This window comes from Enoplosus armatus, chromosome 13 (assembly GCF_043641665.1).
Source record: "Enoplosus armatus isolate fEnoArm2 chromosome 13, fEnoArm2.hap1, whole genome shotgun sequence".
NCBI classification, from domain to species: domain Eukaryota; kingdom Metazoa; phylum Chordata; class Actinopteri; order Centrarchiformes; family Enoplosidae; genus Enoplosus; species Enoplosus armatus.
This window is the reverse complement of record NC_092192.1, coordinates 18,291,223-18,314,943: the sequence shown is the minus strand read 5'-3', so window position 1 is coordinate 18,314,943 and position 23,721 is coordinate 18,291,223. Positions and strand designations below refer to the sequence as shown.

General features: G+C 40.4%; 1 protein-coding gene across 1 annotated transcript in view; it reads right to left on the bottom strand.

The window, feature by feature from the left end:
* Positions 1-1,172: 1,172 nt before the first annotated feature.
* The window catches only part of gabra3 (gamma-aminobutyric acid type A receptor subunit alpha3), a 53,182-nt gene continuing 30,633 nt past the window's right edge, over positions 1,173-23,721 (bottom strand). The window contains exons 4-10 of the mRNA XM_070916691.1: positions 17,833-18,053; positions 14,112-14,194; positions 12,570-12,713; positions 9,954-10,106; positions 6,966-7,171; positions 1,636-1,674; positions 1,173-1,493 (exon numbers count right to left, since the gene is read on the bottom strand). Coding sequence (XP_070772792.1) covers positions 1,173-1,493; positions 1,636-1,674; positions 6,966-7,171; positions 9,954-10,106; positions 12,570-12,713; positions 14,112-14,194; positions 17,833-18,053 — 1,167 coding nt within the window. The remainder of the gene's footprint in view (positions 1,494-1,635; positions 1,675-6,965; positions 7,172-9,953; positions 10,107-12,569; positions 12,714-14,111; positions 14,195-17,832; positions 18,054-23,721) is intronic.

Here is a 23,721-nt window from a genome sequence, read left to right as displayed (position 1 = left end):
TTCAGAATTCGACTTCAGTCTGAGGTAATGGTGGTAGTTTGCTTTGACTGCTCAGCTCATGGAGACGCCCCGCCATGAGCCAAAACATAAATGCACATGATAATTGTTCTGGACTACGCTGGATCCTTTAATCTCTTCGCTTCAGCTTTTCACAGGCAGAGGTCTGTCAGAGGACCTTCCACACTAATGGACAATTTTTACACCCGGTGCCCATGCCAATGGGCCGTGGGTGGGCGGGGCACAGCCACATACTGCAGCGTACGGAGCCTGTGGACACCAGTTTGCATGTAATTTACACACAGACCATGCATATGTGTGCTGTAAATGCAAGTGTGAGTGTGTCAAAGCCTTTTTCTGTATCATGTGTGTATTCACCAAGGCACATAGCTTCTCTGTCAATGAACATACTCAGCCAGTTAAAACAATAAGAGCCACTGGACTAGAAAATGTACAGGCAGCCCCACGGGACGGGAAAGCAATTCCAAATGATACTGCATTGGGTCTGTTGAGATTCAGCGTGAGCTGAAGGCCAGACGCTGACGATTATTAATGATGTTCCTATGGAACTATACAGGCTGCCCCTGGCTAACGGAGCACAGTAAAGCAGCCAAGGAATGGCTCTTCTGGCGCTTTCTGATGCATCACTGTGTATCTGTGTGCGTGCGTGCATGCATGTTGTTTAACTCGATGGATGTGTCTGAACCTTATCATTGGTAATGAGCTACAATGAAAACTTCGAAAGCATGCCCGCTCTAACTTATAATAAGCAAAGCGCAAACATGTCAAAACATAGTGAAAACACAATTTGACTACTCTACAGAACAGCAAGCAATCAAGATACAGCAAAGGAACACTCGGTTACTCACAACGGGGAACAGGGCCAGAGCTAAGTGTGGAGGGGAGAAAAGAAACGCTACACAAACACAGTCTGACGTGAGAATGTGCTCCCTCCAAGGTCCACGATTATATGTGAAACTATTGTATGTTAAAATTTGCCTTCCATCTATACAGACGTGCAAAATATCAAACTCTCAAGAGAGGACAGACACACAAAACGCGCACACACACACACACACACACACACACTACACATCAGATGTAATGGACTTGGCCTCCTGCAAACCTGTCTACCCTCCAAACCAAACCAGATCAAGCCTAGCATTTGGTCAAATTCAGTTTAGGTTGTTTGCCTTCATGATAGCGGGCTTTCTGTTGACATATGTGGCCCAGTAGCCTAAGTTGAAGATGAAGAACAGAACTGGGAAAATAATGCGGGATATCTTGTCCACTTTGCTGACACGGTTGTAGGACTTCCTGGCCTCCGTGTAGGGGTCGTCCATTTTATGGAGATAGGAGTGTTTAGCCGCTGCTCCAGTGGCACTCTTGGAAATGGTCGTCAAACCTTGGTCTTTGGCCACGTTGATGGCGTAGGTGGTCCCAACAATGTTGAAGGTGTTGTTTGCCTTTTTGGACAGAGTCGCAGATTCTCTTCTCTGAAAAGGAAGAAGGCAGTAAAGTAAAGGTTGTCAGGAGCGAAGCACCAGACTCAACAATACTTCCATTTGAACTCATAAAGAGGAAATAGAAGCAACACCACGAGACACGACACACACAAGAACAAAACAAAAGCCTAACCATATCGTTAATCCTGGCCATGTTAGCCTGAAACGGTTCCTGAAAAGAAAAGTAGAAAAGAAAAAAAGTTTACCAATTATATTAAAATTACCCAACTTACATACTCTATTCATCAGTATCTAGATGGAAGTACTTTTGAACATTTTACACTATTAGTATTGTCAATTCAAATCTGCATCATACAAATCTGGACTGCAGAAAAAAGGTCATGATAAAAATCCATGACAAAATGATCAGGCTGGTCAAATAAAAATAGGAACAATTATATTTTGCACCACTGCAGAACCAGGCTGGACTGGCATCTGATACCGCTAACAGTAGCAGCACAGAGCAGGATTAGAAACAAAGCAAAATAACAGTGCCTGAAAACATGTCTGACAAACTGTATCAATGAGAGCAGCCAGGCCTCCTCAGGCAAACAGCTCGCGATAAAACAAACACGACAAAGGCTGAGTGTGATAAAGCTGGCTGGAGAAACTGCCTTCCTCCTACTACTAGAGAGAAATCATTAGGCTGTCTTTCATATTGAAATCGCGCAGGGAGACAGGATTTTATTTTGCTAAATTGGTACACTCGGATAGCTAAACTTGCATCACCAGAGGATCCTGTCAGCCTAAAAGAGTACACACGCAAAATTTGAGAGAACAAGTAGGGCAGCAAGATTGATCACCGGGCAGAGTTTTAGTTTCCTGTGTGGCATGCAGTTTGTGAGCCTGTGCTGGGATCATTTTCTTCACACCATTCATCCCCACTGTGGCCACTTTATAAGATCTGCAGCAAAAACATAAGCGCCGTGTTGTCATGTAACAGAGTGTTTCACTTTCAATGCTCCCCCGTTTGCTTTGAGCCCAGCTTTAATTTTTGCTCCACTTTTTCAGCTTCATTTAATTTTCCTTCCTTTTCCTTTGACTCCATCTTTTTAAATTAGCATAACTAATGTCCCCTCTTTTCCCTCCTCCAAAATGCTTCACAGTGGATCTCTTTCCGCACACAGCTCATCACCAAGTGTTTTGTTTGGTCTCAATATTCACATGCACTCACAAATGGAGGCAAAAAAGGTTTTACATGTGACAAGACATGTGCTCTGTGTTTGTTCAGTGTCTGAATTAGACTGCCTTGTCACTATTATGACCACGTTTTAATGTCAAATGTGGAATAATATTAGCTGTAAGTGTCATAATGATGTTATTAAGTCTTTCTGTCCAGGGTGATGGAGGCCGCAGGATTGCGAGGAGAGTGAGCAGGACAACATGAGGAGGATGATCCTGCTCCTCTTTAAAGACAGCAAGGGCTGTGGAGAGCTCACAAAGCTTGCAGACAGTTGATTGCATTAAACAGAGAAACGGCTAGCCGCTGCCTGAAGGGGTCTATCTCAAGTCAATTAATACAGGGAGAGAAAGAGTTGCACTCATGCCCCCTGGATAACCAGATACTTTCCGAGGATATCGATTCCTCCACGTCTAACACCACCACGAGCCTCCTCTATCACAGCGATGGCTTACATCAGCAGGAAAAGCCAATGACTACTATAACGTGTCATATGACCTTAATCACGGCCCCTAAACTCTTCAGTCCTTGGCATAAGGGATGTTCTTTGCCCAGTAACCTGACAAACGAGTCAAGCCAAGTCATTTTCCGTCGCCATTTAGCTCGGCTTTCCTCTGCAGTAATTTATATGGTCTAATTATTGGTGAAACCACATGTGGCATTGGGCTGTGTGCATGTTTTTATGAACTTAATGTGACACAGCACATAATTTTCTTCCGGCCAAAGATTCCTGCACACTATTCAAAGTCATTTGGCTAGCTGCAGGCGCACATATCCCCCCATGAATACAATGCATCTATTGACCTTGTCTTTGTAACTTCTGCAAATTGTTGCATCAGAATTTCTTCATGAGTGTGATTAAGTATCCTGAGGGTAATTGTGCCTCGCTGTGTCCTGCTGTTTGGAGCTCACTGTGTGCATGTGTGCGTGTAACTGAACCTTGTGACAGTCTGTCCCTGTCTAAGACTGGAGATGAGGTGTTGGCATATTTAATAGCCTCAGGAATGTGAGCATGCGGGTGTATGAGCGTGCAGACTGTGTTTAGGGAGCCACAATGTTTGTTTCCCTGTGTGTGTGTGTGTGTGTTTAGTGACCCTTGCACTACCATTTTTTTTTTTTTTAAACCTGGTAGTTGTAGATGTGCAGGTTGTGTTACAGGTTAATGATTAGTTTTAATTAAACAGGCAAACAGACTTTGTAATCCCGAATCAAAGCAAACGCTGGTTCCTCCCAACACTTCTTCTTTCCTGTGTTTATCTTTTTCATTTCCTCTTCGTGCCGCTCAGACTCGCTTCCTGAAACAGCACTTACAAACATGTATCTGCTTTTCACCATATATCAAAAAAGTCCATTTGTTATACTGCAACGCTGAACTGATTACATCTCTGCATCCAGGGTTGCTGGAGCTAATATGCAGTAAAAACATAGTTAAGATGAACCACTCCATCTTGCTATTTTATAAAGGTTATTCCTAGCCACAGCAGTCAGAGGAAACCTGCCGAGAAGCAAATAATCGTGCAGATCGACACCTCCAGTTCAAACAACTTCTCATCAAAAAACTTAATAACAAGATGCCTCCAGAAAAGGCAGCTCAGGTTTGTTTTTTTTCCACCTGAGTACACCAAAATCTTAGCTACAAAAAAGTTTTGTTTTGCTAGCAAGCTTAGCCATCGCAGCCTCCCTGTTGTTCAGTAAAGTGAGTCACAGTGTCATACTGAAATGTGACTGCTAGGAATGATGATGACAGCCTGTGTCTCCACCATTTTCTAACTATTGTGTTAAAATGTCAGTAAACGTAGTCACACCACCGCACAATGAGCCAGTGCTCCTGCCTCTGCTGATGAAACCAGCACATAATGTCTATCACAGAAGTGTCCAATCCTGTGTCATGGAGTGCCAAGAACACGCAGGCTTTCATTCTAGCCAAACTCCCCACCGGCTCATTTCTGTAATAAGCACACCTTCAGCCGACGAGGAGAGAGCTAATTAGGTAGATCGCTTGTCAAACAGAATGTTAGGCAACAAAAAAGGAAGAAAATGGCGTTGAAGCTCCATAACCAGCAAAGTAAATTAGTGCACATTGACTCGTCTACAGCTCACCATTTCAATCCTAAAAAAGAAAGAGCCTGGGGGCGATGAAGTCATCGTTTGGTTCCAGTAAGATGGTGGCTGAAACCCAGCCTCTGATGACTGGGGATGGTATTTTCAAAAGGACTTACTGAGCTAAAACGTCTCTCCTGGAAAAGACTCTTTCTTTAAAAGGTCCTCTTCTTATAGGCTCCTTTTTATTCTATATGTAAATATGTTAAAAGGGGAATAAGCATGTGTACTCTGCTTTCCAGTAGCTCATTCTAGCAGGGAGTGTGATGGGAGTGCCATGTCTCCCTCTGTGACCCCATTCTTTTTTATCTATCATGACAACTGCATGCTCAGCACAGCCCCCGAGAACGCCGCCCAGGCTGTTGCCATTAAGACGAGGCATCAAAAGGAGGAAAAAAAAGAGAAAAAGGAAAAGAGAAAAATCCTCCACCCTGCTGCAATGTAACGTGAAAATTATCCTCACCGACTGAAAAGTTTTGTGGCAGCAATATGCATTTCTGCCAATCACTCAGAGGACCAAATGTCAAGCTATAATAAACTGGAAAGGCTGTACTGATTGTGTCAAACAGTTTGTACACTGGTAGCAGAAAATAGATTTGTGGCCCTGTGTGTCGCAGTAGAAGAAATACGTTTCTCCCTATGTTGTGTCTGTAGCCGATAGAAGTATTCCAGCATTTTATGTGCTGGCAGCAATGTAACAGCTGTTACCTAGCCACTACTTACCACTAGGACAGTTTCATAATGTTTCAAATGTGATTTTCACATTATTCACAAGCATAACACCAAACCCAGAAGGCCATCCTTTTAATGTAGTTTTACTTCTGTGCCGATCCATTTAGAATATAAAAATGCCTCCGTAACAGTTTGTTTTAACACCGTTTTTTGTGCTGCCATCTTGACCAGATACTGGTAGTGTTTGCCAGCTCCCGTGGCGTCAGTAATCAGCGTGACTTGTAAACCCCACGTGTTTCTGCAAATTGTGCTCAAAATCAAATTTGATGCTATTCTTTGACATCGTCTCAACACCATGCGAGGATGTGCTGAGGTAACTACTCTAAAAAAACATCTGGGCAATTAATTCGTTGGTGTAAATGTAAATATATTTTTTGACAGGAGAAAACATATTTCAGAGTCTACTTCTCAGCCCTGTCAATCAAACCACAGCCGGCCATCTACACCTGATTCTGTCAATCATGTGAGCCGTACGAAAATAGTAATAATGATGCATTTGTTCCTTTCATTACTGGAACGAATGAGCTTCTGAAGCTGAAGGCAAAATTAATCAGTGTTTCTTACATTCATACATGTAATCAGTTATAAAACATCACAGATATCATGATAAATTGAAGCACTAAGGTTATCATCAGCTTTTATTTGTGGGACTTCTTCAGAGAAAAGCATCTTGTTAAAACCCCTGCATCCTTCAAATAACCCAGTCCTTAAATTGAGTCAAGCACAAAAAAAACAACTTAATGCCAAAATGCTCAATACCCATCTGTATTTCTTCTTTCCTACCTATATCTATATCCTCATAAACAACACACAAACAGCCCAGACTATTGACAAGTTAAAAGTCTGTAAGCTGTGATTCATTAGACTTTATGCTGTAAATAATGTACACTCACTTTTTAATCAGTGCGTGTATAATGTGCAGACTGGATGTAAGGATGGGGAGAATGAGCCTACACTGACTTTAGGATGAGACTTGAACATATGCTGCCATCATAAATCAGGGCCAATGTCTCTGGGAGTTTACCTCTGCTTCTGCTCTCACTGTTCCGCCCCGCTGTCCCTGTTCCATTTGGCTGTTAATGAATAAATAAAATCTCTCTTTATAGTCTTTATAGAGTACTCCAGGCTGCTTTAAGGAGGGAACTTTCTATCAGTGTTTCCAAAGTGCAATTTGCCCTCATCGCTCCTCCAGTGTAAAATGAGGACTTACTGAGCAACTTGGAGCATTTTTAACAAGGTTATTGAATCAAAAGATGGGGAATAATTCATCTGGAACCGAATACGCAGAAAAAGGAGAGAGAGAGAGAGACTCCTTTCTGAATAACTGTGTTGCGTTTTGTCTTTTAGGATGACATGTTTGTGATAATGTTGGTGCAGCACAAAAGTGCAGGCGAGTCATGTCCATTTAATAAAATGAAAAAAAAATATATATATAAATAAGAATCACTCACCCTTATTTCCATGCCTTCTTTTTTCCCATCCCATGCCCAGCTGCGCTTGGTGAAGTAGTTGACTGTGGCAAACTCAATCAAGGCAGAGAAGACAAAGGCATAGCACACAGCCATGAACCAGTCCATGGCAGTGGCATAGGCCACCTTAGGAAGGGAGTTTCTAGCACTGATGCTCAAGGTGGTCATGGTGAGGACAGTGGTGACCCCTGAGGATGAAATGAAAATGTCAGTAAATACATTCTTTTTTAAGCACACACTTAAAGGAAAGTTCAGTTTTTCACAACTTGGCTCAAAGTTTGCATTGGTTTTGTGGTTTTATGGCAATTGTGAAAAAATTTGACTTACTACTTTTTAGAGATTTTGGAAACCAGGAAGCCGTGTGCAGCTTTAAAAGAGTGTCAACTAGGGCCATGTACCAGAAACTTTAGGTTTAAAATGTCCAATTTAGCTCAATCGTCTGAATTACTGTTTTGGGCTTAAAAAGTCAAATTAAAGTTTAAAGATATAAGCTAAGTGATGGTCCACTGCATTGCAGAGCTTAAACTTTACAGAATCTACTGTGTGATATCAGCAAGTACATATAACTAACAAGATTCAATGGTGCATAAACATCCTGAGTATGCTGGGTCAGTCTTTCTCATTCCAACTACAAGGAACTAGCTTCTCAATGCAATGAACCATAATAAAGGATGTTTTGGCTGTATTTTTGTTAAAACCCGTCTGACACATGTGTTTCCTGGCATCAATAGATGCCCCTGTAAAGAATCTAGTGGAATTGAAAGGTTAAAAATATCTACAATAAATAAAAGAATAGAAGCCCATTACAAACCATTTCAATAAGACCCAAGCTGTAAAACATCTGAATTTCCTTTATCTTATACACAAACAGAGACAAACGTGCTATTGTCCTGCGTACATTTAGTGCAAGCCATCTCAAGTGCACAATTATATGCAAAGGTTGGCTATGAAGACTTTAAAATTCAACACGTGAAAGTGAAAACAGACCTCCATCTACTAAAATTAATTAATCTTTGGTGTATAAACTTTGAAACTTTTGCAAATAATTTCACATCCTGGTCTTTACATTCAGAGCTGTTGGGAACGAAATGTGGGTCTGACAACGGTGGCCCATACAACCACATAAAAACAGTCACTTTATCAGTTCCAACCTATCTCATCTGATGAAAAATAGATACACAGTGGGCTCTAAAATGAATATTGTGTTGCAGAACAGGGAGGTCAGCTCATCTCAGTGAGTAATGGATGAGACATTAGAATTTGTGACAAAGAGATTGATAGGTAACTATTCACTTTCTTTAAGGACAGAGATGGATTTATTTTCTAGTGCTGCATTTTGCATAACTTGACTATATTCCAACATTTTAACTGTGTGCTTTGATTAGGATATTACTCCTCACAGAGCGAGAGGAGTCTTTATTAGCACATTGTTAAAAACAAGTTTGCTGATTAATCGCTGTTGGATAATTTGAGGACATGGAGGTGCATGTAATATCAATGAGGCCATACTAAAGTGAAATACAGGTATCAATCAGGCTTTACATCTCGATAGATGATACTCTAAAACCTGATAACCCCCCCAAAAAGTATTTAATCATGCCCGCAAAATTCAACTTGAGAGAGAAATGATAAATCAGTCTAGTCGCTGTAAAGCTAAGAACTCAGAGGAAAGATCCTTATTTCAACTGATCAACGCGACTGTGTGAAGATGTGAACACTGAGACGTTTTACTGTGAAGGACGCAGTTTCCAGCAATCATTCCACTGAGAAAATGACACAGATTACAGCTCCTTTCCTCATGTGAAGGAAATTGTTCTCTAAAAATTGAATTTCTTGTTTGACTGAAATGATTTTCAAATGTCTGTTCAAGCAAAAATGTTCTTGTCTGTGTGTGTGTGTGTGTGTGTGTAAAACCGCAGTAGCCGTGGTTATTCAGAAGAACACCAGCATGATGAAAACTGCCTCGTCCTTTATATGCTCATCATCATATGTTGAACAATGTGTGCTACTTCATGTACATGTGTGCATAATTTCCAAATCAAAATGCTAATTATTCAATGAACACAGGTCAAGGGTCACTTTGATAGACCATGCAACACAGCAACAACAACTGAAAGAAGAAAGGGAAGGGCAAATTACTGCTCATCACTGAGTATGGCCTGATCCAAGCGGACACAATGTTCTCAACATAAATGATGCTAGATGGACAAATTGAATCTATTATTCACAGTACACATGTGCAGCTTCCTTTCAAATAACATGCGTTAACATTTTGTTCTTTGTAAAATAGAAGATCCTCCTATGAAAGGTTGGATTTGGTTAAATTTATTAACAGTGACTAAATTTGCCATTTCCTTGACACTTAACTGATTTATTGTGTTCCACTACTGCAAACGTGTGATCTGACCCTCATTGAGATACCATGGTAGCTTTGGTGGGATTATCTGTTTTTAAAACTGCCATGTCTGGTTCTTTCTAAATTACCTCGAGCTCAGTGAGTAATAACACTTCAACCCATGCTGGCTGTTTATATAGTTGACAAAGCAGCCGAACATCCTCCTCAAGAGACGTGACACCTCGTCTATCAGCTGCCACACTTCTCCAACTTTATACTTCCCAACTTCGACTTATCTTTGATTAATTCGTTTTGCAGTTACAGAGGTAGGAGAGAGTCAATACTGTGATAAAGGCTTTGGAGAAAATAAATGACTCATTCATGCCCATGTGAGCCTAAATGCACGAAGCTATGTTTTGTACATCGTTATGTTAATTAGAACTTTTCAAGGGGAACCTCTTTTAAACCCTCCGCTTGTTTTGCAGTTTGCTGAATCATCTGACAATGTGAACAAATGCAGCTCTGCGCATTTGCTTTGCTCTTACCTCATTTAAAAACTCCACCACATTATCTAAGCTATTCAATTAATCATTTAATGCATTTTAGTTGTATTATAAACACAAGATGGCACTTACCAAATACAGTGCGAGCAGGAACTGATTCTCTGTTTAGCCAGAAGGAGACTTGAGACAGTATGACAGTCATGATGCACGGGAGGTAGGTTTGAATCACAAAATAGCCAATTTTTCTCTTTAAATGGAAATATGTTGTCATCACTACATATTCTCCTGAGGCAGAGGAGAGAAACATAGAAAGAGATGGGGAGAGACACACAGGGTCGTAATTATTAATACAGCTATGCCCAGTTGGGAACAACATAAGCTGAAATATTCAAAGCAAGATTTATTAAAGTTAGAGCATCAACATGAACGCTTGCATCATCAAAGCAGCTCATAGGATTGTTTTCAGTCCCTTTTAGATGAGCCATTAAACCATGAAAACATAGAAAATGTCAGGTGAAAGATGTCATGTGCTTAGAAATATTCCAAAGTCACATAACTGACCTCAGTTTCACTTCAGTTTAAACTAGGATCTGCTCAGAAAAGCATAGAAAGTGGAATTTGAAAGAGTGGAAACAAATTAAATGACAGGTGACATCAGTGTCTTGAATTTTTTTTATTTTTTCTGTGAAAGGAGTGAGAGCTCATGGCAAAGCAGCACCGCTGTTCCTCACACACAAAGAAGATTGAGGACAATGTGTGTCCTAGGAAACCTTGAGTTGAGGTACAATGTTAATAGAAAAGGCTACTGCAGGTCTGGAGAGTTGTGTATATAATACTGTTGCCCAATGTCGCTCCTTTCAAAATGTTAACAAATCTCTGAACATCATTGTGGTCAGAGAAATTAAATTTCCAAAAATCCAGGCTGGGTGGCTCTGAAAAGTTTGTTGCTTGTTCGTGGAGGTCTGACAACAACGGCTGTCCTCCACAGAGGAGCAGTTTGTGGCCACCTTTTTATTGAAGTATTCCTTTAACTAGTAGTTACATTTTCCTGGTCTTCTCTTTGCTGAAGAACCTCTGCCTGCGTCATATTCTAACCCTTGATATTGAACATTTCCTTCAGCCCAGATTTCGTCACTGACGGCAGCAAAGTTCCCCCTAAGCACCAGCTCTCATTGCCACGTCTGTAATCTGTGTTGCAAAGATATGAGAAAAACAGCCTTTCATTCCCTGAGGTGTTTCTTTTCTGAGCAGATTCTAACCAGAGCTGAACTGGCTCAAATCCTCCCCATTCCCTCGGCTCACTGTAGTCCATTAGGTTTAAAGTTTAAAGAAATTAGATTTTTGTCACAGCCACAAGCTGAACCTGTGTATGGAAGGAATCATGTTGACTCCACCTTGAATTTTGGTTCTTGTAGCCACACTTTAGTTGGACTTGTTCTTTCAAAATGCCTATGCAATTTGCTTAAACCACTGAACGGCACAGCAATAAAGATGGGCTCAAGGAAAGTGTCCTCTGTAGGGTTACGTGTTATTATTTCAAGAGCTTTCAACACACTTCTTACTTCCTAAGAAAACAGGCCGTCGAACAAAGCGGTTTTATGGCGGTTTAGTGTCCAAACACAAGCGAAGTCTGACAGATCTCTGTGACTGGGGCGCTCATCAAGCAAACGGCTTCACCGCAGAGGTTAAATCTCTCAAAATGGAAAGCCAGTGTGGCTCAGTTGTAAGCTACGCACTCTTTCAGTAATTACCAAGTGCCCCACTGAAGCCACCTTTTATCTATAGCTTTGCAGTATCCAGTCTTCTTGGACTGTTGCCTAAAGCTGGTGATGGATGTTGAAAATGTTGTATTGATTGTTATTTGCCTGATAGGTCTCTATCAACATCACGTGGCAACTTCTTGTAAATAACTACTAATACACATAAAAAACAACAACAACACAGCACTTGGTTGAACTCTTTTATAAATTACCAGATAATTGATGTGAATTGTCTTGTTGTTACTAGCATATGTCAGTACCAGCCCTTACCTTGTTATTTCACCCCTTTACGTTAAAGTGCTACCATAAGCTTTAGGCCCCTGAGGGGAAATAAAGAAAAGGTGATTTGATTGTGAGTTACAGATTAAAGGTTTCTGCAGCTGTTTTAACGATGGGAATTGAAGATCAAATGAATATGTAATCAAAAGTATGGGCTGGCAGATTTTATTTGAATTCTGTGCTTATTAAAATTGACTCTGGGCTATAGCCCAAAACAGAATGAAAATAAGACTTTCACCTCTGGCATACCTCTTCATATTATCTTTGTAAATATGCTGAATAGTTTCTGGAAAACTGATAAATCATCATTTTCTCGATGGACCCAAATAATGCAAGCTGAATCCGAAATGACAGAAACTGGAGAAAAGTGCAGACTGTTACTTTGTGAAAACACACACAAGAGTGCCTGCATATGTCAACAGAAAGAAGGAAGGCAATTTAATTTACTCAAATCTTCTACAGAAATATGAGAGTTTATGTTTCAAAGGTAGGAGTTTCATCCCATGTCACACTAATTTAGTTTCACAGTTTACAGTATCCTGCAGTATCCTGGTGTGTCCACAAAAGCTGTCAAACTGCTGTGAAATTCTGCTTGGCTGACCAGCCTGCAGGCACACAAGCTTAATGTGGTGTACCTTTTGCCTGTTCAAACACACCAAAATGATGTACTGTACACTGCTGTCTGGGCTGAGGATGGCGTATAATGTACCTGTGCTGGAACTGATGGTTTCTTTGCCAATAACGTGTCCCAGTAAGTCATACTGGTTCAGCCTGGAGCCATCCTCTGCAACAGCAACAGACCTCTCGTCTCCCTGCGTCCACAGGTAGATCACCTCGTTATTGGTGTAAGCGTCTGGAACAGAAGAAAACATGGATTGGAAATCAACATATGAGGCAACTTTTTCAATTTGCTATGGCAGCAAAGTTTACTATTGACTTCAGGAAATAAAGAACTGAGCTGAGCACTTTTTCTATACAGTAGAGAGAGAGTGCTTCTTAGTTATACACACTATCAATCCATCATCAGGTCAAAATTGAATTTGTACAATACTTTTGTTTATGACCAAGTAGCTGCAAAACTAATGACATTCCCATCAGCCTCAGCTGTGCTTTGTGATCAGTGTTATTAATTAGCAAATGTTAGTATGCTGACACGCTATACTAAGATGGTGAGCATGGTAAAAATCAGTATGTTACCCTTGTCATTTGCGGGCATGTTAGCATATTAGCATTCAGCTCAAAGCACGGCTGTACAGCCTCACTGAGCTGCCAGCATGGCTGTAGACCCTCGGGTAAGAGGTACGTTTTTTAGAATTGTAAGCAAGATATGAAATGAGCAAGACATGAACGGATTTATAGATAAACAAATCAACTTGTCAGTGGTCTCTGGTGGTCAAACTATGTACAATAATAGATTTGAAAATATCTGACATTTCTGTACCGCAATTTCTTTCTGTTTTTTTGTGTAATTAGGTGATAACAATGCAAGTGCAAAACAATACACAACATGGTGTTGGAAGACAGGACAGGAGAGGTAACAGAGTCACAAAATAATCAGACGGAACAAAACAAAAAAGAAGACAAACAAACAAACAACCAGAAAGAACAAAAGAAAAAAAATGTCCGCGCATATGAGTGTGCTGGTGGGTATATCTGCGTGGTAGTGTGGAAGGGGTCTCGAGAGGGAGTTGGGTGGGGTTGAGGTTGGAGATGGTGATGGGAGGGTTGGGGTTAGGGGTGGTAGAAGTCGCAGGTGATGTTTGTGACTGCAGCTCCACTGCAGATAATGAGATGGTGGAAATGGCTGGTCCTAATGGTGTCAGTCCCCAGACCCAGGGCCCCCTCCCCTGTATTGCCTCGTATTGCCTGACATCAACCCTGGTGATTTATTGGTCTAGCTCTAGTAAACAGCAGAGTGATAGTCATCCTTTAAACATGTTTTGAGTTTGGTCCACATGCTTGAAACCCAGTGTTCATACTAAACATATTTTCTAACTTTGTGTGTTAAATGCATAGACATCTTTACTTCAAGCCAGTGGTTGACTACTTTTGCTATGCTGCTAAGAGAAACACTGCTCTTGACTGTTATCCCCTAGCATCATATTCCTAGTGGTGAGTGCAGTTTGAGTCCTCTGAAGTTTTTGCGAGGTCAGGAAAAGCTCCTAAAACCTGCAGAGAACAATCACCACTGTTCTGCAGTGCGATTTTACATTAAACTGTTTTTTTGTTGTGACCATCTGGGCTGACTTACAACTTCCAAATTTCAGCGGACAGGCGTGTGCATCCATCGGGAAATCCTCCAGGTGCATGGGGCACTCAGCATGAATGGTCAACCTGAGGGGGGCAGAGGGACAGACAGGGAGAGACAATACTCCATTGGTCAGGCTGCAGCATGGTTGACAACAACACTTTGTGACATACAGTATGTCACCAGAAACAAAACACAGAACAGCAATTTCATAGACCAAAAGCGGATCCTGGAGGAGAAAATCAATGTCTCTATTGTTTTTTACACGACACTCGCTTTAATATCTGAGTACTCTGTTCATTTTAAAGCCACAGTATGTGTGCTGGAGGAGAAAGTGGAGGAAGAACAGCCACCCTGTAGTAGTGCTCAGCTGACTGACAACAAAGAAAAAATCTCAAGAGAGCACCAGTTTATTTCATTTGGTCAGATGGCAGAGCCACAAAATGCACTCTGTAAGTAACTAGAGAAATGGTGCATATTATCTCACTCATACATGTTTAATCAACATGGGGATTGCATTTCCTGAGTTCAAACAAAACCGCAACCCATAAAACCATCCTACAGTGGACTGAGCTACTCATACATGGACCACAAACTGGGTTATTGTAAATCAGTTACAACATTTATAGTCCATGCATCAATCCAAAACTGGGTTATTGACCAACTGAGACAGGAACAGAATATCTGAGCAAGTAAATGTAGTTTGAACATGTGTAATTCTCTTTTGTAAAACATGCCATGATCACTTCTAGATGAATGCTTTCATCAGTTACTGTATATATTGTATGCCATATTCTATGAAGAGCATGATGAAAGACGTAATATGAAGTTTATTGTAGCCACAGTATTAAAACTAGTAACATCGTGGGCCGCTTCTACAGACAAACTTATTGTTTCTAATTAGCTCGTTGTGTTGCACTTTCAACAACCCTGTGATCCTTTCTTTACTCCCTCTTGGCTGCTCTCTGGTGCTGCCTCATTACTGATAAGTGGCTCAGTAACTGCGCAAATGAATGCAATACAACATAAATCAAATGTGAGCAATGCACCGCTGCATATCATACGGCACTATAACTAGCAACTAATTGACGAAATTCATCTCATTCCTAAGCTGTACTGACAGAAACAAAGGTAAAAAAAGAAATAAATAAAAGATTACAGATAACAGAATTCAAATTACTTTGATCAAAGACAACAAAGCAAGCTGCCTGTGCAATGACAAAACTTCATATTAAGAAGAAAGGAAAGACGACTAAGCAGCCATGCTAGCGGTTCGTGAGGGTGTATTTGAACAGTGCTAACATGCTCACAATGGCATGCTAATGTTTAATAGATATAATCTACCATGTTCTTTATCTTAGTTTTTTTTCTCAGCACAAGCACAGCTGAGGCCAATGGGAATTTCATTAGTTTTACAGGTGTTAGATGATATGAGTGTGTGTGTGTGTGTGTGTGTGTGTATACCAAATTTCATGACAATCGATGGAATAGTTGAAACATTTCACTAAAAACCAAAAGTGTCAACCTCATGGTGCCGTTAGATGAAAAGTCAGGTAAGGCAGTCCATCCTATAGTTGTAGAGATATTTCAGTCTGGAACAAACTGGTGGACCGACCAATCCTGCCATGCCTACAGCCATGTCACTAGCATGGCTAAAAAGCAAGATCGACTGCAGATTATACATCCCCAAATATGGCATTGCTTTTTGTTTATGGCAGTTCATAAGCTGTGAAGTCCAATTTGGGGATTTAAGAATGAATACATTCCTGCAGAATGTTTTAAGCAAAAGTATACACCACTGGCTTTGATGAGTACATTTTAAACTTTTCATAAAGGAATTTTCTCTATCAGGGAGACAGAATTGCTTCAGTAACCACAAAGAGTTTGAGTTAAATTGAGGTGAACTGAGAGTGAGTGATAAATGCTCTCACACAAACCCAAGACTGCAGCAGCACTGGCAGACAATACCAGCTCCCTCAATTCAGAATAATGATGCAATCCTGCAGAGCGGAGGCCTTCACAGCATTTGTCAGTTCAGATGCTGTAGACGTGCTGATTAAATGGATTTAAGCAGTTCGGTAGCGAGGAGTGTAAATCAACACAAGGTACCATAGTGATGCGTGTCAGACTAAACTTCCTATGAAAATAGATGGATTTATATTCTCAGGCTTAATACCTGTGAAGTGTGAAGTTATCGGTCTCTCCTTTCGGAGTGTTACCCAGTGCCTCTAACAATACAGTCAAATTGAGTTAGACCCCCTTCAACTAATCAGCCAGTGCTCCATTATGAAGGTAAGGTAGCCTGTAAATTGCACAAAATTCTTGCAAGCACTTATTAAAAAACACATTAGCCTTAGGATTTCTTATATTTTACATGGCGTCAGTTAAAATAGAAATGGTCAAAAAGAATCATTGTAGCTTTTAAAACCATAAATAAGCCACAGGATCTGAATAAAGTCCATTGCAAATGCAACACAAAAAACGGTGACTCCAGAAATTAAGTTTTGTAGTTTGAATCTGAGTAAAAAAATAGCTTCAAACTGGATATGTGATGACCAACACGCTGGTTGCTTTTGTCTGACAGAGGTTTATCATACTTGGCTTCATCATACATCTTCAGCATGTAACCACACATTTACTCGGTTATGGAAACACAACAGTCCTTGTAATACTCCATTAGAGCTCCGATGTCTTTCTTGGCCTTGGCCAGAACTGCCACTACATCAAATCTATTCATGTGGGATGACAAAAAAAAAAACCTTTCACTATTTCATTTTCACTCTTGAAAATCAATACTGACCTTGTGGACAAGAATCATGAGAATATTTCTTTTCAAGCGAATCAAGGCTCCGATGCAAAGCTGCGGGGAAGGTTGATTGATTGACAGACTCAATGATTAGATGGACTGAAGCCAATAAATTACTTTTGCTGCAGTCCTGTAGATAATAGGACTCACTGACAGTGACTGTCTTGGTAGCTGATGCTATTTACAGTGTATTTTAGGCACGACATACGCACAATGGCTACCTTTGATCAAGGGATTATTATTCATTGAGTTGTCTGTGTGTGTGAAACATATATGGCCCAGACTGGCAGCAAGTCAGTTAACTGACACCAAGACAGATGAAATGATCAGAAATGATCCAGGTAGCTGCGGCAACAGCTCCCCACCACTTTATGTTTCATCCCTTGACTTCTCATCTAGCACCACATGGTTTAAAGTGAAATAACTCATAACTGTTGGATGAATGGTCATTTAATTTTGGTACAGACATTCGTGTCCCACTCAGGATGAATTGTAATAACGTTGGTGATCCCTTGACTTTTCATCCAGCACCATCAGACATTCCCACTAGAGCTGGAAGTCACAAATCACTTTGCTGATTCGAATGATTTAGTTTATTTCAGTTGAAAGATTCATAGTCACTGACTATGTAGTTTGTTGACTTTTTTTCTAAGCTAATCGAACGCATCACCTTTCACTACAGTGTTGCGTTTGGCTGACAGTTCAGTAGTTCAGTCTGTTGCTTGTTCAAGCTGCTATGTGCATTTCAGTTCAAAACTAGGCCTATAAAAGCACTGTTTTTAGCTCATGCATTGCTGTGCCCAAGTACAGCCTCACAGAGTCGCTAGCATGGCTGTAGACTCCTAGTCTTGTTAAAGTACAATATTCAACAAAAAACGTGGCAGTGTTGACTGGGGGGTCATTTCAAAAGTGGCTCACCTCATCGTGTAGAGAAGCGTGCCATTGTCGACTAGTCGTAGCAGTTTGTTAGGAGTTGTCATGTTGTGGGCCACCGATTTCTTTCCGTTGTGGAAAAAGGTATCAGGAGTCCAGATCTTACTGGCCAGGAGGTTGTTGAGGGGTAAAACTTGCATGGGCCCGTCAAACTTCAGCCTCTCGTCCCTCCAACTCTGACGGAAGAAGACATCGATGGTGTACTCCTGAAGGGAAGAGAGTGCAAAAGATGAGCTGGCAAGATAACCCGTAAACAGAGTTGGGACATGACACTGGTTACATAGAGGTAATCCATTTGGTTGTAATAGCATGTTAAGCAATGACCTGTTGACTTGTCAAAGCAGCAAAAGCACAGGGGGAATTAATGACATTAAAGTTGACTGCATTCCATTTAGGTGAGCCAGTTATGGAGCTCTGGTATTGAGCATGTACAAAATGTCTGCCGTGAAAAGGATCTATTGTTCTGCCCACTGAATGCTAGCGCTATGTAAAACTTTTACAAGTGCTGGTACTATGGAAAGTTACACGGATATGAATATGCAACATATTTATTTACAGAGTGACATCTTTTCTGCCATTGTGGTCGTTTTAACCCATAAGAACCCAGACCCATTTCCCCTCACAGGAAAATTATGGGGAGTACACCACAGACCAAGTGGACCACATTGAAGACATTTCTGATGGGTTTTTTTTATACTTCCCCTTAATGTCAAAGATCTGCGATGGTACATATACGTTACATTGGGCGTTTATGGTAAATTTACTTGTTTTATTGTTTTATATTAATTTGTTCAAGAAATATGGTCAAAACAGGTTGACTGTCTACAGGAGACACTATTAAAACATTAGAATCATTAAATGGGTTTTAACTTACCTTTAGTATCAAAATACAGGCTTTTTGAAATTAGTTGCTTCCTTCACTTGTGTTTACATGTCACACCACCATTTTGAAAAGGTCCCGACCTGTCACAGTCACATGACTGTGACATGACCACCACACCAGGATGTTTCGTATATGTCGCTTAAGGACTTAATGAGTTGAGATCGAGCACAAAGCTGTATAAGGAAGATTCTGGGGCCTTTGAAGTGTGTGTTACACTGGTGTCACCATGGGTTCTCATGGGTTAAAAAAGACGTCTGAAGGGATGAAAAGGAAAAAAGAAGCTATCACAAACTATTAAAGGAAAAATAATCCACATCCAAAAAACAAGAAAATCGTACTAATGCAAATTAGTATTTTTATTATATTTCTTATTTTGCTCATGTCACAAACAAGTGACAGAAAAATGATTGATAACAGACAAATAACACAGAAGATTTCTTGTGGAATCATCACTTGTGTCAACTGTATGTGAAACTGCTGTCAGTCATCGTTTTTAATTGATAATTAAGAGGTACACAGGGGTGTGCCATGCTTTACCATCTGTCAACAACAAACAGCTTTAACAGAGAAAAGCTAGCTAGCACATGCATCCTGTATCCATGTGTACAAACACAAATGTACATTTTATACAAGTTATTGTAGAATATATTGTGGTTTTTTTTTAACTTGTGTATTTTTGCATCATTACTACTCTGTTAACAATGTAGTGTTTATCTTTCAAAGCCTAACCATGGACGGCGACACAAATGAGCTTCAGCGAGAACCCTTGTAATACATCTGTTTCATGTTTTATTAATATGCAAACAAAGTCTTTCTGTGTTGCCACCAACACATGAAAAAGTAAATAAAATAAAATGAATGCAGGAAGTAGCCAGTCAAAAGGAATGTATTTCACATCATTCATTCAATAGGATTTCGGTGTCCTAGCAACAGACTTCCTTCATCAGCTGCGTACAGCGGCTGTGCAGACTGAAGGCAGCCGTCTTGGCGGAGTGAGATGGAAGTAAGCTGTCTGCATTTTACGTAACAGTACACATTATTGGTGATCAATAAAAGCGCGGCACGTGTGTTTCTCTGCCATCCTCTTTGTGCTTTTGCTCGTCCGGTGAAAGGGCTGGCGTACTGTACTGCTCGCCAGTGAGCTGTAGCAGAGTGAAAAACTTCAAGTCATCTCTCAGTGGCTTTAACAACAGGAAGCCATCATCCTCAGCAGGAGAGGTGTACAGCTTCCACTCAACACATCAGCAGGGCTCCTCTAAACAGCGCAGGATGGACGCCTGTTAATTGAAGTGATTGACCTGCTAATGGCCTGCGAACCTACGGTGCCATAACAAAATTACGCTGCATCTGTCCTCATAACAGTGCCCACAGAGAGCTCCGCAGACATTTAAAAGCAAGAGTGTGACAAACACGTTTCCCTCAACCAGTCTTCTTTTTTCTCCCTATTAAGTGGTGTTCCTCATTTAACTGCAGTCTCTGTTCAGTAATGTCTACAATCTCTACACATCTAACAGAAAACCGAGGCACTGACAAAAAAGTCATTTATCTACCTCTGCGTTAATTATACCACATTGAGTTTGGTCCTGAATTAGTTGCTCAGTGCAGACAACAGAGGACTCTCCAGGTCAGAAAGACTGATGAACACACACACATGGACACTAGGACACACAGTACATGGTGATTTATTGTTCTGTGTCCTCTGTATCTGTGACTAAAACTTTCTGGCAACAGAAAGTTTGTTCTATCCTGGCACAGAAAGACCCTGGACCATTTTAAATCTCCATTACCACAGTTATACTCATGTTATGCACTTCATTCTTCCTGGCCAAAATCTCATCGCAATCAGTGTAAAACATCCAGTGATGAATAAATAGATTTTAGTGTGCTTGGCCCAGCTAGGCGAAGCCATCATTTGTTTGTTTCCTTTGGACAGAAATCTCCTGTAAGCACAGGGAATTAATTTGAAGATTGAACGACAGGGATAAGAAAAAACGTAGTCAATCTCCACACAAGGCCAAATGGCACAATCGGTTCAAATGCCAGCTGGTATTCCTCCAGGGACTGAGTGATTGATTTCTCCTTGACAGAGGAGACAGAGCGGAGCTTCTCCCAACAGTAGTTTTCAAATGTCTTTTTTATAGCAGCGATGATCATGAATGGATTTACTGTAGCAAACAACTGTAATTTAAATGACATTTTAAAACACATTCATGGCACCTGAATGACAGTGTTATAGATAGATTCATGAATACAGAATCACTCTTCAAATGCAATACAGATCCCTTTTTTATGGCTGCGTGCGTGCGTGCGTGCGTGTGTGTGTGTGTGTGTGTATATATATATATATTTTGGCGTCCTGCCTTTATTTAGTATAGAGACTCAGGATATGTGGAGAGAGAGAAACAGGGAATGGCATGCCACAACGGTCCCTAGATGGATTAGAAAGTGGGACACTGGAGGTAAGTTGTATGTGTCTTATAGCTCCAAGGCGCCCCTACATCATACAGATTTAACAACTATTAAAAATCTATCTATAACTATTTGTATTTATATTGCTTCAATTAACAAATGACCAAAATATAATGAAATCCTAAACCTGAAAACTGGATAAAAAATATATTAATAACAAAACAATGTAGTTGTCTATGGCTGCAATAAGGATTATTTGTATTATTAATTAATCTTTTAAAATGTGGTTCTAAGTTTCTAGAGCCCAAGGTGACGTCTTGCTTTCTTGTTTTGTCCGAACAACAGTCCAAAACCAAAAAGAGACAATTTCCAGTGATATAAAACAGAGAGCAGCAGCAATCTTCACATCTGAAAGACTGAAACAAGCACATGTGTGGCATGCAGTTCCAAACTCTGTTCTGTGGAGCGTTTCAGCATCCTTCAGCTCGCACAGTTTTACTGTTCTGACTCACTCTCACCGCTCTCATTAGCGTCACTTCCAGATGTAGCATGCAGCTGTTTTCAGCTACAAAGCTCTGATAAACCCACTGTGCACTTCCTGCCCAGCACCAAAAGTTGGCGACTAGCTGGTGAACATACTGTATATGAAGCGCCAAATATTTTTCCTTTTTTGTTTCTTTTTAAAGAAAGTGAATGTTGGACTTCAACACAAACATGACTCCAAATGAATGCTAATGTTGCTCTGTGTATGCTCGATGTATAAATAAGCAACTGTTTGCTTATATATTATTGTTGTTGTTATTATTATGAAATTTATTAGGTAATTATGTGCCAATGTTGTGTTTACAGCTTCTTTTTGAGCTGCCCCCAGGTGGCCAAAAACAAATAATGCGTCATGCAGGTATAAGAGATGAATTGTTTAACAATTTCTATTAATTCATATTCTGTTGATAGAATACCTGACAGCTATAGAAACTCTATCATAACTGGGGTAACTGTCAAATTTGGTTTACCCTACACTGTTTCACTGCAGCCCTCTAAGAACCTAAAAACAACTACAGTTTTTTGTTTTTGTTTTGTTGAGTATTTTTTTTGGCATTTTGTGCGTTTGTTGGACAGTGATGGTGTATGAGACAGAGTGGACACATGCAGAGACAGGCAGGACGGGCAACAAAGGCCACTCTGCAACCAGACACCCCAAGACGATTATGTTTCTTTTGATGGTGCAGTTTCTTGTGCTCTCTGCAGACGCACGTCCAGTGTGCTTTCACATACTGTGAGCTTCAAAGTACACAGTTAGGCTTTTGCCTCTTTCAGCATCTAGTGTATCACTGAGGGGGAGAGGTCAAATCAGGTTCCATTTAGTCACCCTAGTTGTTGCATATAAAGAACACACATATGACTACACTTTTTGATATTCTTGTATAATTTGAATCCCATATACCTGGTCTTTACTGCCACATGCAGTGCAGAGCCTAATAAACTGAACTGAATTAGGTAACACAGTCTCTGTGTTTAATGATGTAGAAATCACTGTCATTGTCCTATATGCCATAACTAAATGGGTCTCTAATGCTCTCAAGTCGAGGTTAATTACTGAACACTTTCAGTAAATACTGTAGGATTGTCGCAGCAGTGCTTCGCAGGAGAAGAACGCACAAACAGATAAAAATAGGGTTTATGAAACAAAGAAAAAAAACAAGCATGTCACGCACACACAGAAATGTCCCCTTTGCTCATTATGTGAGTGTGCGTCTCAGTGGAGAGAAGCAGCCAATAGCAGGGCTGAAGTAATGAGAAAATGATGAGAATGAAAGGAAATGAGGAAAATGATAGGAAAGGCTGATATGGTGGCAGTTAAGGTAGGATGTAGAGCAGACTGGGCTAAATGAGTCTAGACGTTAAAAAACGACACAGTGTCTGGTTCTCTGATAATGGCAGGAAGGTTGTGTCTAATATCTGATAGAATATTAATGCAGCCTTTTATCTTAAATTAATGGGTTCATTAAATTCGAAACATTTAGTTATTAGATCACATTTTAATAATGTCATCACGTTTTAGTTTTAATTTGGTTTTACTCAACAGATGTGGTCTGTGGCTTCTTTCAGTCATTTGATCTCTTCAGCCAATGTGCAAGCTTTTTCTTTGTACTACATTGTATTATCGGGTTCATCTAACAATCTGCCATTTTAAAAGCTACATTTTTTCCCCCTTTTCCAAATGTATTAAAAAACACTGTCATATCTGAGGACACAGTGACCTGAACAAATTGCAGAGTTGCGCAAATTGAAATTTCAGATTATTTGTACACAGTAACTTATTGTCCAATGTTCTTACTTGGCTAAAACCTGATTCACACGTGTATCTGCATTAGCTGACCGGTTTGACAAGTTTGATTTAGTGCCCCTGACAAGATATTATATTGTGCAAGAGAGCAGTTTCCCCAATTTATTGTGCAGAAATGTTATGTGTGACATATGTTGGGATGTCTTGTTTTTGACAGAGCAGAGATAACATTCTGATTAGCTGGTGTGGTGATGAAACAGACTACTTCCTGGAGGCAGCGTGTCCATTCGACCTG